Source organism: Protopterus annectens, chromosome 9.part0 (genome assembly GCF_019279795.1).
Source record: "Protopterus annectens isolate FY-2018-M chromosome 9.part0, PAN1.0, whole genome shotgun sequence".
NCBI classification, from domain to species: Eukaryota; Metazoa; Chordata; order Ceratodontiformes; family Protopteridae; genus Protopterus; species Protopterus annectens.
The window spans coordinates 998,372,750-998,387,221 of record NC_056743.1 but is presented as its reverse complement, the minus strand read 5'-3'; the positions used below and the strand labels follow the sequence as shown (position 1 = coordinate 998,387,221).

General features: G+C 45.1%; 1 protein-coding gene across 1 annotated transcript in view; it reads right to left on the bottom strand.

Annotated features, from left to right (window-relative positions):
• The window catches only part of LMBR1L (limb development membrane protein 1 like), a 1,236,065-nt gene that overhangs the window by 693,548 nt on the left and 528,045 nt on the right, over positions 1 to 14,472 (bottom strand). The window contains exon 5 of the mRNA XM_044082192.1: positions 10,053 to 10,176. Within this exon, the coding sequence (XP_043938127.1) occupies positions 10,053 to 10,176 (124 nt within the window). The remainder of the gene's footprint in view (positions 1 to 10,052; positions 10,177 to 14,472) is intronic.

Genomic DNA, 14,472 nt, shown 5'->3' with positions numbered 1-14,472 from the left:
GCTCTACATGAGGCCTCTAAAGCATCAAAACCACATTGCAAGGTATGTTTACCTACTTGTTCTGCACTATGTATCAAATCCTGCAACTCCTTCAAATCAGGTTGTTCAGGTTGTGACATTTTGCTTCTCAACTGTGATAACAGAAACTGTTGGTACTTTAACATATGGAACTGGCAGTTTAACGCCCTCATGGATAAGGTGGCCGATGTGTATACCTTTTTCCCCCACCTTTCTAAAGCTCTGGAATCCCTCTCTGAAGGTAAAGGATTTTTAGCAGTGGAGGCCTTAATTCCCTTGGGGCCCTGTGAGACAGTTTCTGGGTCAGCCGCATGGCTTTTGTATAGGAATTGGTGCGAGTCAGGAACCCGGTAATACCAGTCAGGCTTGACTGGGGCTGGAGGCAAAGAGTCTGGGTTAAGGCAGGACTCCGAATACACATCATCATGGATATATAAGACAGGGGGTATAGCCAGAGGCCTGTGCTGAGGGAGCAAGAGAAAATCCCTAAGCCTTTTCTTGGAGTCTGAGTACTCTTGACCTTCCCAGTGGAAGTGTTCCCTCAAGGTATGCAAGGTTTCCCCAAAAGAGTAATCCTCTGGGGGGGAGAAAGAGGGAATGGACTCCTCTGCATCAGAATCTTCAAAAGGGGAGTATGAATGTTCTTGGTCATCAGAATGTTCTGAAATAATGGAAGCCTGGTCAGAAGAGGGGGATTCTTCCTCCACTCTGGTCCTTTTTTCCATGGAAAACCTATCCCCCAGGGGATCAGACCTCACTCCACCAGGGCTGCATCTACCTTTACAGCCTTTCTCAGAGAAATTAAGTCCTCAGCCATTTTGAGCATCTGCTTTTTAGGCATGGGGCCTTGAGAAGGGCCCTGTGGGGTTTGTTTTTTTAGAATGCATGGCTGTCTTTGACTTAGTGAAAGCATTGATGGAAAAAGAAGAGGAAGGCCTGAAGACACCTTGAGAGGAGGCAGACCTGTCTAAACTCTGAGTTTCACCACCAAGAGTGGCTTCGGTATCTGTAGTCGGGGTGTGGGCCGAAGAGCCTGCGACCTCGGGCACAGAAAACACCGCCAATGAAGTGTAGTCAGGGGCTGCGTAGGCGCCTCGCTGAGAACCAGACCACCTGTAGTCGGCTTTGGCGTGGTGTCGGTAGAGGCCGCGGACCTCGTGTGTCGGTCCTTATCTTTGCGTCTTTTAGTCAAAACTGGATTCAGAGTATCCGACGACATTATGTAGTTAAATTTTTTGCCTGACGCTTAATGGTACGTTTGTTGAATGCAGCACAAAAACGACAGGCCGAGACGTCGTGGTCTGGGCCTAAACAAGGAATGCAGAGGGAATGAAAATCCTTATGCGGTATTTGCTTTCCACATGAAATACAATTATTAACTTTGTCTGACATCGGTCTGAGGCAAGAAAAGTTTCCCCAACGGGGTACTTGGCTTTCAAGAAGACGTCGGTTGCAGATATTCGTAATCTCAGGAGCTGGCTGACCGGCACTTGCGAACTGCTTCTGCTTCGGGCACCGTGCGGCAAGAAAGACTGAAGAAAATGGCGTCGGCTGGTTCTTTTATACCCCTGTTGCACTGACGTCAGGGAAGAAGCAACGACAACCGACGCCGGACCTAGACTTTGGAATTCGGCCGACCGAGGACCCGCCTGACGGCAGGAAAACCCATCTGTTATGACTGCAGCTGTATGCATGATGAACATCAGCTAAAGGCCTATGCTGAGGTAGGAGAAGGAAATCCCTAAGCCTCTTTTTTGAATCACAAAAATCCTGGCTTTCCCAGTGGAAATGCTCCCTTAGAGTATGTAAGGTTTCCCCAAAAGAAAAATCCTCAGGAGGGGAAGCAGAGGGAATGGAATCCTCTGCATCAGGATCTTCATAAGTAGATAAGGGCAAATCCAGATCATCAAAAGAATCAGAAACAGAATCCTAATCAGAATATTCATAATCAACTTCAGTCCTAAGCCTCTTAGAAGGGGTGGTTTGGCTACCCCTGATTAGAGTTATTAGATCTTCAGCCATTCTTATCATTTGTTTTTAGGCATAGAGGCCTGAGCATGTGGCCTGACCGTCGGTTTTTTTAGGTATGGATCGAGATTTAGGCCCAAGTAAAGAAGGAGGCGTTGGTTTAATATACAAGTCCATAGGCCTGAATACACCCTCAGAAGCTGGTGCCTGGTGGCTCCAGACCCATCCAAGCTACAGACATCCGTGGGTTCCATAGTTGCAGCATCTTGCGGCATACCGAACTCCGAATGGGTCTCAGTAGAGGCCTGCGAATCAGAAGTAGTGGGTATCAGGGGCTGCAAAAAGCACCCCACTGAGAACCGGCAAACTGGCGACTGGCTTAGAAGAAGCATTGTCGGCAGTTTTGGACCTCGGCGGCCTGTCTCTGTCTTTATCTTTGCATCTTTTCAGAATCCCGGTAGACGGATGGGCTAACTGGCGACATTTCTGGATAATTAAACCGAGAACCAAAATATTTAGAGATGAAAATATACAGACGAAGGATAGTGCGCTGATTAAATAAAGCACAAAACCGACAGCAAGGTATGTCGTGGTCAGGACCTAAGGCAAGGAATGCAGTAAAAATTAAAATCTTTATGAAGTATTTGCTTTCCACAAGTAATGTAATTAGCTTTTACTGACATCGAGAAGGATCAAGAAAAAGTTTCCCCAACGGGGTACTTAGCTTTAGTTGAAGACTTCGGTTCTGAAACTCGAAAACAAAAATTTCAGGAGTCGGCCGACCGGCACTTGCAAACTGCTTCTGCTTTGGGCGCTGCACGGCAAGAAAGACTGGGGTAATGGCGTCGGCTGCCTGTTTTATACCTCCAACAACCTGACGTCATGGAAGAAGGGACAGCAACCGACGCAGGACCCAAGACTTTGTTAATCAGGCCAACTGAGGGCTACCTGCAAGCAGATAACCCAAATGTAATGACTGCAACAGTGAAACAGGAAGAACATCAGACAGACAGACACAGAGACAGAGAGAGAGAGAGAGAGAGAGAGAGAGAGAGACAGACAGAGAGAGACAGACAGAGAGAGACAGACAGAGAGAGACAGACAGAGAGAGACAGACAGAGAGAGACAGACAGAGAGAGACAGACAAGAGAGAGAGGGACAGACAGAGAGAGAGAGACTGACAGAGAGAGAAAGACAGACAGAGAGAGAGGGACAGACAGAGAGAGAGGAGAGAGACAGAGACAGAGAGAGAACAGACATGCGCACACAGAAAGTACAGTTTTGTACCTACCATAAATGTAGATGTCCGACAGACATGCAACTGCAGTCATAACATGTGGGTTGTCCTGCCTCAGGCAGCCCTCGGTCGGCCGGATTCCAAAGTCTGGGTCCGACGTCGGCTGATGTCGCATTTCTCTCCGACGTCAGAGCGGCTGGAGTATATAAGCATCAGCCGACGCCATTTTCTTCAGTGTGTCTTGCCCCAGATGCCAGGTGCCCTCCAAGGAAGGCTGTAATCCAATTGGAAGACAAAAACAGGATTCCAAACAAATACATGAGCAATAAAACAAATACACCATAACAGATATCCCCAGCTAAGAGTAAGGGGGATAGGAGGACCCTAGGCATAGAGGGGTATGGAGGGAGGGAAATTGACTGCAGTTGCATGTCTATCGGACATCTACATTTATGGTAGGTACAAAACTGTACTATGTCCTTCAAGAATGCAACTGCAGTCATAACATGTGGGTAGAATACCATAGCTTAGCTGGGGGAGGAGGTATGCTCTAGGAAAGAGATGGTGTGGCAATCAAACCCTGCAGGACTGCCGAAGCAAAGCCTGCTCTGGATCTGGAATATAGAGGGAGATTGTAGTGTTTAGAGAATGTATGCACGGAGCTCCATGTAGCAGCTTCTAGAATGTCCTTTGTAGGCACCCCTCTTACAAATGCTGTAGTGGTGGCTGTAGCTCTGGTGGAATGTGGTCTGACATAGGCTGGAACAGTCTTCCCATGAAAGGAATAACAGAATCTGATGCAATGTCCAATCCATTTAGAAATAGTCTGTTTTGAAATTGCTTTTCCTTGGACTGCAGGGGCGTAAGCTACAAAAAGCTGTTCAGACTTCCTACTGGCCTTGGTTCTGTCCAGGTAGTATCGAAGCTGTCCATGAATGTCCAAGGTATGCAAAAGTCTTTCCCCCTTATTCTCAGGATTGGGGAAGAAAGCAGGCAGATGAATGGCTTGATTTAGAGAAACCCTAGATACCACCTTTGGCATAAAAGTAGGGTTGGTCCTTAATGAAACCCTGTCTCTGTGGAAAATAATAAAGGGTGGTATTGCCATTAGGGCCTGTAGCTCAAACCCTTCTTGCTGAGGTAATTGCCAACAGGAAAGCTGTTTTCCATGAGAGAAATTGCAAGTCAACTGAAGCTGCTGGCTCAAAAGGAGGTAGAGTCAGTTTTTCTAAGACAAAATTGAGGTCCCAGGCTGGCACTGGGGCCTTTCTTGGTGGCTTAATGTTCTTGATTCCCCTGAGGAATTGTCTTAGTAAGGGGTGAGAGAAAACAGGAGGATCCGTGTTGTATCTAGCTGAAATAGCAGATGCATGTATCTTTATTGAAGAATATGAGAGGCCGCTCTGTAACATATCCGCCAAATATTCCAAGATGAGTGGGATGTTCGGTAATGATGCATCATGTCCCTTGCTGGTATTCCAATTGCTGAATCTTTTCCACTTTGCTAAGTAAACCTTTCTGGTGGATGGTCTTCGAGCCTCTGTTAGTATCCGCTGAACTTCCTTGGAGAGAGATAAGCTGAAGTTATTTATGGGATCTCCCAGGCTGTTAACTGCAGTGTCTGAAGGTTGGGATGCAGTGTTTCGAAATTGTGTTGAGTCAAAAGAAGAGGCCACTGAGGGAGGGCCCACCTCCTGGTGTGACATATGCTCCGTAGTAGTGGGTACCAGTGTTGTCTTGGCCAATCCGGAGCTATTATGATTCCCTTGGGCTTCTCTGCTTTGATCTTTAGTAATACTGAGGTCATCAGTGGCAGAGGTGGGAATGCATAGATTGCTAGGGAGTTCCAGTTGAATGAAAGGGCATCTATTTTCCAAGCCTTTGGATGGTAAGTCCTTGTGCAAAATTTTGGTAGAAGATGATTGAGGTGAGAGGCAAATAGGTCCACTTCTGGCTTGCCCCATGTCGAAGTGAATTGTCTGAAAGCCTTCGGATGTAACCTCCACTCGTGTGGATCTGTGAAATTCCTGCTTAGGCTGTCCGCCAACACATTGTCTTTTCCTGGAACAAACTGGGATTGTAACTGGATGTTTAGACTCAGTGATTTCTCCCAAAGCTGCATTGTTAGTCTGCAAAGGGGGTAAGAGTGGGTGCCCCCCTGCTTGTTTATGTACCACATCACAGTGGTGTTGTCTGTCCGTATCATTAAATGGCCTTGCTGGAGCTGGTGTTGAAAAGCCTCGATAGCATGCATTACTGCCAGCATTTCCTTTTGGTTTATATGCAGATGTGTTTCCTTTGGAGACCATTGTCCTTGTATACACCTGCCTTCCATGTGTGCCCCCCATCCAAGGTCTGAGGCATCTGTAGTCATGGTCTGTGTTATCTGTGGTTTTTTGAATGACATACCTGTGTTTTCCTGGCTCACCGAGGCCCACCATAGGAATTCCTTTTGTAGGCATGGAATGAGTGGTATGATTGTCTCCAAGTTGTTGCTGTGTTGAGACCAAATGCTTTTAGGTACCATTGAAGCTTTCTCATGTGTAGTTTTGCTAATGGAACCAGTAGAATGCAGGATGCCATGTAACCCAGGGCCTGTAGGAATCTCCTTGCAGTCATCTGGGTGAGTTTTGCTAAACCTTTGAAGTATTGAGTTAATTTCTCTTGCTTGTCTTCTGTCAGGTAAGCCATCTGAGAGGCTGTGTCTAGTTTGGCTCCTAAGAAGATTATTTGCTGGGATGGCTGCAGTCTTGACTTTTGGAAGATGACTGTGTATCCCAGAGCTTGAAGTAATCGTATGACATAATCCAGGTTTTTTTGTCAACATCAATTTGTCGTCCGCTTGTATGAGGCAGTCGTCCAGGTATGGGTATATATGTATACCCTGGAGCCTGCAATGAGCAATTACTGAAGCCAGGCACTTTGTAAATACTCTGGGCGCAGTAGATAAGCCAAATGGCAATGCTGAGAATTGATAATGCTCTGGCCCTGCAATAAATCTGAGGTATATTCTGCAGCGGTGTCTGATAGGGACATGCAGGTATGCCTCCTTGAGGTCCAGAGTAATCAGCCACGACTCCTTGCCCAGCATGGGAAGGAGTTGCTGTAGAGTCAGCATTTTGAACTTTGGTACTATGAGAAAGGTGTTTAATGCGGACAAGTCCAGTATTGGTCTCCATTGAGATTCTTTTTTTGGAACAAGGAACAGTCTTGAGTAAAACCCCTGTTCTTGTTCTTGTTGTGGAACTCTTTCTATTGCTTTCATTCGATTCAGCAGAGTGATTTGCTTGATAGCCTCTGCCCTTTGATGTTGTGGTAGATTTGGCATGCCTTGTTTTCTTGGTAAGGTATGAAAATGAAACCTGTACCCTCGGTCTAGAATGTCCAAAATCCATTTGTCCTTTGTCAGTCTGTGCCAAACAGAGATAATTTCCCGCCCAAGGGAGCTTCTAGTTGTTCCCTGGTAGGCGGTAGTAGAGGAAAGTCATTGAGTTTGTGGTTGTTGAGCAGGTGAAACCCCTGCGTCACTTCTTTGGTTTCCTGGCTGCCATTGTCGTCCCCTGTAAGGGCCTCTGTATTGGCCTCTTCCTCGGCCACGTCTGTTCTTACCCCTTTGAAACTTTTCTGGATTAGGAAAGGACCAGTTTTTTGAAGGCCAATTCCTACTGAATCTGGGGGGTTGAACCTGGAGGAAATCTTTCACAGTCTGAACTGATTTTGCTTTTTCTTCGATGGTCTTTAACACATCCTTAGCATTTGCACCAAAAGCTTGTTCTTTCCAAAGGTGCATCTAGAAGTTTTGCTTTTACATGATCTGGTAGAGGTTGATCTTTTAACCAAGCATGTCTACACATCACTGCCCCTGTCATACCTGCCCTACATGAAGCTTCCAGTGCATCATATCCACACTGCAGGAAGTGATTGCTTACTTGCTGAGCGTTATGTACAGCTTCCTGCAAAGTCTTCCTGTCTAAAGGATCAGGAGAAGCTAATGTTTTTTGTAAATCTTCTAAGAGATAATCCTGATATTGGAACATATGAAAAAGGCAATTTAAAGCTCTCATAGATAAGGTAGTGGATGTGTAAACCTTTTTACCCCATCTCTCTGATGACCTTGCTTCCCTGTTGGAGGGCAAAGGATTTTTTGAGGTGGAGGCTGAAACTCCTTTAGGCCCCTGTGAAATAGTTTCCAAATCAGCAGTATGGGCCCTGAATAAATGGGAATGAGTTTCTGGGACCCTGTAATACCTGTCTGGCTTGGCTGGAGCAGGAGGAAGAGAATCAGGGGTAGCACTAGAATCAGAATACAAATCATCCAGAACATCAAGTACAGGAGGAATAGCTAAAGGCCTGTGCTGAGGCTTCTTAAGGAAAGTCCTAAGCTTCTAGAATCAGAATATTCCTGACCCTGCCACTTGAAATGTTCCCTCATGGTGTGCAGAACTTCCCCAAAGGAAATATCCTCAGGAGGGAGGCCAAGGTATGGAATCTTCTGCATCCGAGTCCTCATAGGTCTGGAAGAGCTCTTCCTGGCTATCAGAGTGGACAGAGCCCTCAGAGTCTTCATCTGAAGGAGAAGGGTCAGAGGGTTCAACCCTGGGCCTTTTATCAGGAGGAAGCTGGGATGCTCTCTCAGGATGGGCCTGTGAACCTCTGATCATGGAAATTAAATCAGCAGCCATGGACATAATTTGTGTCTCCGGAGTCGGCTGAGGTAAGGATTTGGAAGCAATATGCTTTGTTTTGCTGGCTGCCTTAGCCCTAGTGTAGGCCTCAATAGACATGGCCATAGGAGGCCTGGCAGCTCCACGTGCAGGAGTGACCTTGTCTACAGCAATGGTCTCGGGCATTTCCTCAGTTTCGGTATCCGGAGGAAGGTCTATAACTGGCGGTGTAATATCTGGAATCGGAGTCGTCGGTAATGCGGTGTCTTCAGTTCGGAGCGGTGGAGAGACCGTCTCAGAGGGAACCGGAGCACTCGCGCTAGGTTTTGGCGTGGAGTCGGAGGTAGACGCGGGCCGAGGATGTCGGTCCCGGTCTTTTCGCTTTTGGGAGTTTGCGATGTCGGAAGGTCCGACGGCATGGTGTAAGCAAATTTATCACCGAAAAAATCTTCAGCGAACTCCGCCCGGCGCCTGAGAGTGCGCTTGTTGAAGCGAGCACAGGCTACACAGGCCGAGACGTCGTGGTCTGGGCCCAGGCAAGGGAGGCAGTAAGAGTGGAAATCCTTATGAGGTATTTGTTTACCACAAAAAAGACAATTGTTAACTTTTTCAGTAATTTCTGACATCGGCTGAGGCAAGAAAAAGTCCCCAACGGGGTACTTAGCTTTTTTGATGACTTCGGTATCGTAGAATACAGGAGCTGACCGACCGGCACTTGCGAACTGCTTCTGCTTTGGGCACCGCGCGGCAAGAAAGACTGAAGAAAATGGCGTCGGCTGATGCTTATATACTCCAGCCGCTCTGACGTCGGAGAGAAATGCGACATCAGCCAACGTCGGACCCAGACTTTGGAATCCGGCCGACCGAGGGCTGCCTGAGGCAGGACAACCCACATATTATGACTGCAGTTGCATTCTTGAAGGACATCAGACATGCGCACACCCACAGAACAGACATGCGCACACAGAACAGACGCGCGCACACACAGAACAGACACACACACAGAGAACAGACAGACACACACACAGAGAACAGACGCGCACACACACACACACAGAACAGACGCGCGCACACACACACACAGAACAGACGCGCGCACACACACACACACACACACACACACAGAGAGGACAGACACACAGGACACACACACATACACACACACACGCACAGAACACACACACACACACACACAGAACAGAACAGAACACACACACACAGAACAGACACACATAATACACACACACACAGAGCAGACGCGCACACACACAGAACAGACGCACACACACACAGAACAGACGCACACACACACACAGAACAGACGCGCGCACACACACAGAACAGACGCGCGCACACACACAGAACAGACGCGCGCACACACACAGAACAGACGCGCACACACACACACAGAACAGACGCGCACACACACACACAGAACAGACGCGCACACACACACACAGAACAGACGCGCACACACACACAGAACAGACGTGCACACACACACACAGAACAGACACACACACACACACAGAACAGACGCACACACACACAGAACAGACGCACACACACACACACACACACACACACACAGAACAGACGCACACACACACACAGAACAGACGCACACACACACACAGAACAGACGCACACACACACAGAACAGACGCACACACACAGAACAGACGCACACACACACACAGAACAGACGCGCACACACACACACACAGAACAGACGCACACACACACAGAACAGACGCACACACACACAGAACAGACGCACACACACAGAACAGACGCACACACACAGAACAGACGCACACACACACACAGAACAGACGCACACACACACACAGAACAGACGCACACACACACACAGAACAGACGCACACACACACACAGAACAGACGCACACACACAGAACAGACGCACACACACACATGCACGCAGAACAGACGCACACACACACATGCACGCAGAACAGACGCACACACACACATGCACGCAGAACAGACGCGCACAGAACAGACACACACACAGCGTAACCACTTACAGTAAAATATTACTATTAAGAAAGCAGCAACTTTAAGGTTAATTATAATCACAGATTATGAAAAGATAGGTAAACCACTGAGCTTAATACAGTGTTTTAATACAGATATACCTACCATACAGAGATTCCTTGCTAGCTGTACTGTCAATAATTGCAGAAGCCACCCAGACGATGCCCAGAACTAAAAGTGTTAGCAGTAGAAGCATCACAAAAGTCTCATACACTCGAGCCATGATTCCCTATTAAAATACAGAACATAAAGTTACTAAATCAGGCAAACAGAGACATAGGGGAAGCAATGAGGAAGATCATTCACTTAAGAATAAATGTAACAAGTTCTAACAGTACCTGAAAACTATCTTTACACATTTCAAGGCATCTTACTCTAAAGTATAGATGCACACATATATTCATCGCAGCGGTAATCATTTGAAGAGAAAATTCTTGCTGTAGGAACAAAAAGCATGGGACTTGCTTGAAAGTCATATGTCCCTGGCTTCATCATTTTCAACAATCAGACATCACTGTGTAAAAGCTGCAATCTCAAGCCACACACAAATAAGGAAGTCTAGCATACAGACAAGCAAATGCAGCTAATGTAACAAGTGGACTTGGGAAGCATAATGGAACTTCAAAACATGAGATGAGGGTACTTACAAAGTACTGTTGTGGAACAACTTACCATAACCGTAAATGTTTAAACAAGTCACTGTTGCATTAATACTGAGAGACATTACATATCTTGCCAAGGATACCATACATCTGTCCGGTATACCAAACCTTAGTCTCCTTTCTCACACACCGTTCATCCAACATTAGACTTAGGATCAAGGACTTGACTTGGTAATTAAGGGACATATGACAGAGAAAATCCTCAGAACTTTCTTGCCCCAGTGATGCACTGAGGCAAGCTATAAAGTGGACAGATACAGATAAAATAAAACATACAGAGGTAAGGAATAGTAAATGGGGTTTCAATATCAGACTACAGAAAAAAAAATTAAGAAGGGTGGTGGATGGGGAGCATGACAGTGGATCGTCAACTGTTTAGGTGACTGCTGATCCACTGAACAAAAACAGCCAAAAGAGCTTTTGCTGAGTGAGGAGTTTTCTTTTTTCGCCACTGAGTGACCACAGAGTTTAAGTTTTGAGGTTGCTTACCTCCCTGGAAAAAATAACTTACATCTGAGGTTCGTTGAAAATTGTCTTGGCATTTTTTTTTAGTGAATTATCACTGTAGAAAAAGGTGGTCAATCTGCTGACACAAATCAGGTGGAGGGAGGGTGCATATACTGCAACAGTGATCTATTTAAATATAGACTGCTGGGAAATTCTTACACAACTGTAATATGTTAATCATTAGTTCACTGCTGCAGTAATGAGACAATTCCCAAAGCTTTTAGGTAGACTGGGATGGGGTAACAATCTGCACTGAAGTCCAGTAACCATTGAAGCATGGTTCTGTCAAACCTAGTCCTGGCTCTAAAAAAATTTGTAATGTTTGACAAAATTATGAATGACAGCTGCCTCCAAGATAAATCTGGAGTCACTTCCTTTGAAAAAAGGCCCTGAAGAAGTTAACAGTCCCTCTAAGGTAAAGTTTAATATGCCCTTGCAGGGATTTTCCACGAAATGAATAACAAAAGGAAATAGCAAAAGAAAACAATCTAGAAATGTCTGTCTGTATAGTTTCACAGATTCATATTGGAAGACCTTGACTTTTACCCATAAAAACAAACAATTGCTCAGCTATTCTAATTTCTTTGGTCTTGTCCAAATAAAATATTATTTGTCTGTGTACATCTAGCAAATGAATCCTTTCTCCTTTAGTTTGAGCGTTAGGAAAAATGCAGGGAGGTAACCGATTCAGATACATTTCACTGCCCACATTAAGTATAAGGAACAGTTTAGTTATAAGGAATAATCTTTGTGGAAAACTAAAAAAAAGTTGCAATAGATGTTAAGGATACAAGAACCATTTTCCATGTACAGTGTTTTAGGGAAGCAGAAGAAGCAGGTTCAAAAGGTGGTAAAGTCAATTTCTACAAAACATAATTCAGGTCTCAGGAAGAAGGAATAGATTTTCTGGGAGTCCTGGAATGGAGGATACCTTTTTCAGAACTGCATGGCCTCAAAGTATGACAAAAGAAATAGATTCACAGGTAAGAAGCTGAAATTGCTGACAAATGCACCTTAAGAAAGGTATATGCTAAGCCAGAACTGAGCAGCTCACACTGGAATTTGAGGATAGAATTTCCCTGATTAACTCATTCCCTCTGGTACAACTCTTTTGAGTGTATGCCTTTAACTCCTAGTAGGCGTGGCTTAAGCCTTTAAAAAATGAAGTTATCACCTTACAGTTCTAGAAAATACTCATTAAGAGAAGTCAAATATCAATACATTTGTGTTTGCCATCACATATGCTTCAAGACAAAATATCCTGGTACCTTGTAAGAAACATGGTTTTGGAATTATTAATGCAAATATGATCAATATTTGATGCCTAGAGGAGCAGTAGGAGTTAACTGCAGAAGACGCCTGGAGGAGCACTCAGCTGTAATGTTTTACACAGGTACTCCTGGATTAAGATGCAATCTCTTTATGATGACATAAAAGCCAAAGGACTCACACTTGGACTCCCATAATTTGGTTCTGCAGCTGCAAAGCTTTTCAAAATCTTACAAGACAAAAGGTAAATTACTGCAGGACCTCAATCAGATCTTGCCTTCCTCTATTCCTAAGTTTCAAAGGAATTATCCTTCTATTTTTTTCCTTTATACATAAACAGAAGCCTCCTTTTAGAGGTAAGAAATCTTCTGATAAACCTGCTCAGGATTCTAGGGGTCAAAAACCATCTTTGACTGACAAATCTGGTTTTACTCGATGTTTACTCTTCCCTGGCACTCAGCCAGATTCCTCTTTCCCCTCCAGCTAACTGTCTTACCCCACCGGACAGCAGATCACCAGAGACTTCTGGGTTCTTTCCATAATACAAAAAAGTTACTATTCCTATTCACCTTCTATTCAGGAAATTTTTATAGTTCCTGGCTTCTTCCTCACATCAGTTCTCTTCTTTGCCTTTTGTTCTTTCGACAAGTCCAAGAGTCTTTACCCAATGTCTGACTCTGGTTATTAGTTTCATGGTATCCAGATTTTCCCTATCTGAACAACTTTCTCATTCAGGCTTCTTCTTCAGAATTTTGACTTTAATGTGCTTCTGCTGCAAGGTGTCAAGTTCACCCTCTGTCTCAAAAAAATCTTTTTTAATTCAAGGGATAAAGTTTTTCTGGGATACAGGATTTAGACCCTTGCCTAAGTTGGCTTTTCTTCTCCCTCCCAAGGTCATTTTCTTGACAACTTTCTTCCAGTCTTTTCTTCCTCTACTTGTGGTGTCTGCAAGAGAATTTCTGTGGGCTCCGGGGTACATGACTTCCACAATTCCTATGGTTGCTTTCACCAGACTCTACACAAAGAAGCTTCATTGACATTTAAAGGCAATCTGGCTTCAATATTGTAGCCCTCTAGAATTCCCCCATTCCTTTTTTTGCCTGGTCTCAGACAGGAATTTCTGTAGTGGATTCAGCAGATATCTCTGAATCCAAGCCTACCTTTACAAGCTCTTTCCTCTACTCAGGCGCTATATACAGATGCTTCAAATCTAGGACTGAGGGCTTCTTCCAACAATCAGGGTCTAGGGAGCGTGGTCTCCACAACAACTAGAGGACCACATCAACATAGAGAAGATTAGAGCTCTGCTTTTGGCTCATCAGACCTGCATTCCTTCTGGGTTCCATTCTTCTCCGAGTTTACACTGAAATATAATACAGAAACAAACAGGGAGGCACAAAGACGCAACTTTTTTGCAGACCAGCTTTTCTGGTTTGGAAATTTGCTATCTACCATCTGATCCTTCAGGTTGTTTACATTTCCTCAAAGCACAATCTTGTGGCAGACATTAGCAGGTCCAGTGCAGATCCTCAAGAACAGATGCTTCATAGGAGGTTTTCCTAGACACTATCTGTTGATTGGGCACTCCTCAAGCAGATCTATTTCCCTTCCCTCTGAAAGTACAGTTGTGTACCTACCATAAATGTAGATGTTCGAGTGTATTCACTGTTGTAGTCATTAATCTTGGGTTATCCTGCTGGCAGACTACCCTCAGTCGGCCAGAATTCCAAAGCCTAGGTCCGGCGTCAGTTGCTGTCGCCTCTTCCCTAATGTCAGTGCACCAGGGGTATAAAAGATGCAGCAGACGCCATTTTCTTCAGTTTTTCTTGCCCCAGATGTCAGGTGCCCCCAAACTGGTAGGCTGAAAAATATGCCAATAAAAATGCATGCACAAAAATAACATTTCCTTCATCTACAAGCAAATACACCAAATAGGTTGTATAGGATAGAGAAGTGCAGATAAGTCCCAGCAAAGAAAAGGGGGATGGTGGGTGGATAACCTGGACTGCAACGATGAATACATTCGAACATCTACATTTATGGTAGGTACACAACTGTAGTATGTTCATTGTGTTTCACTGTTGCAG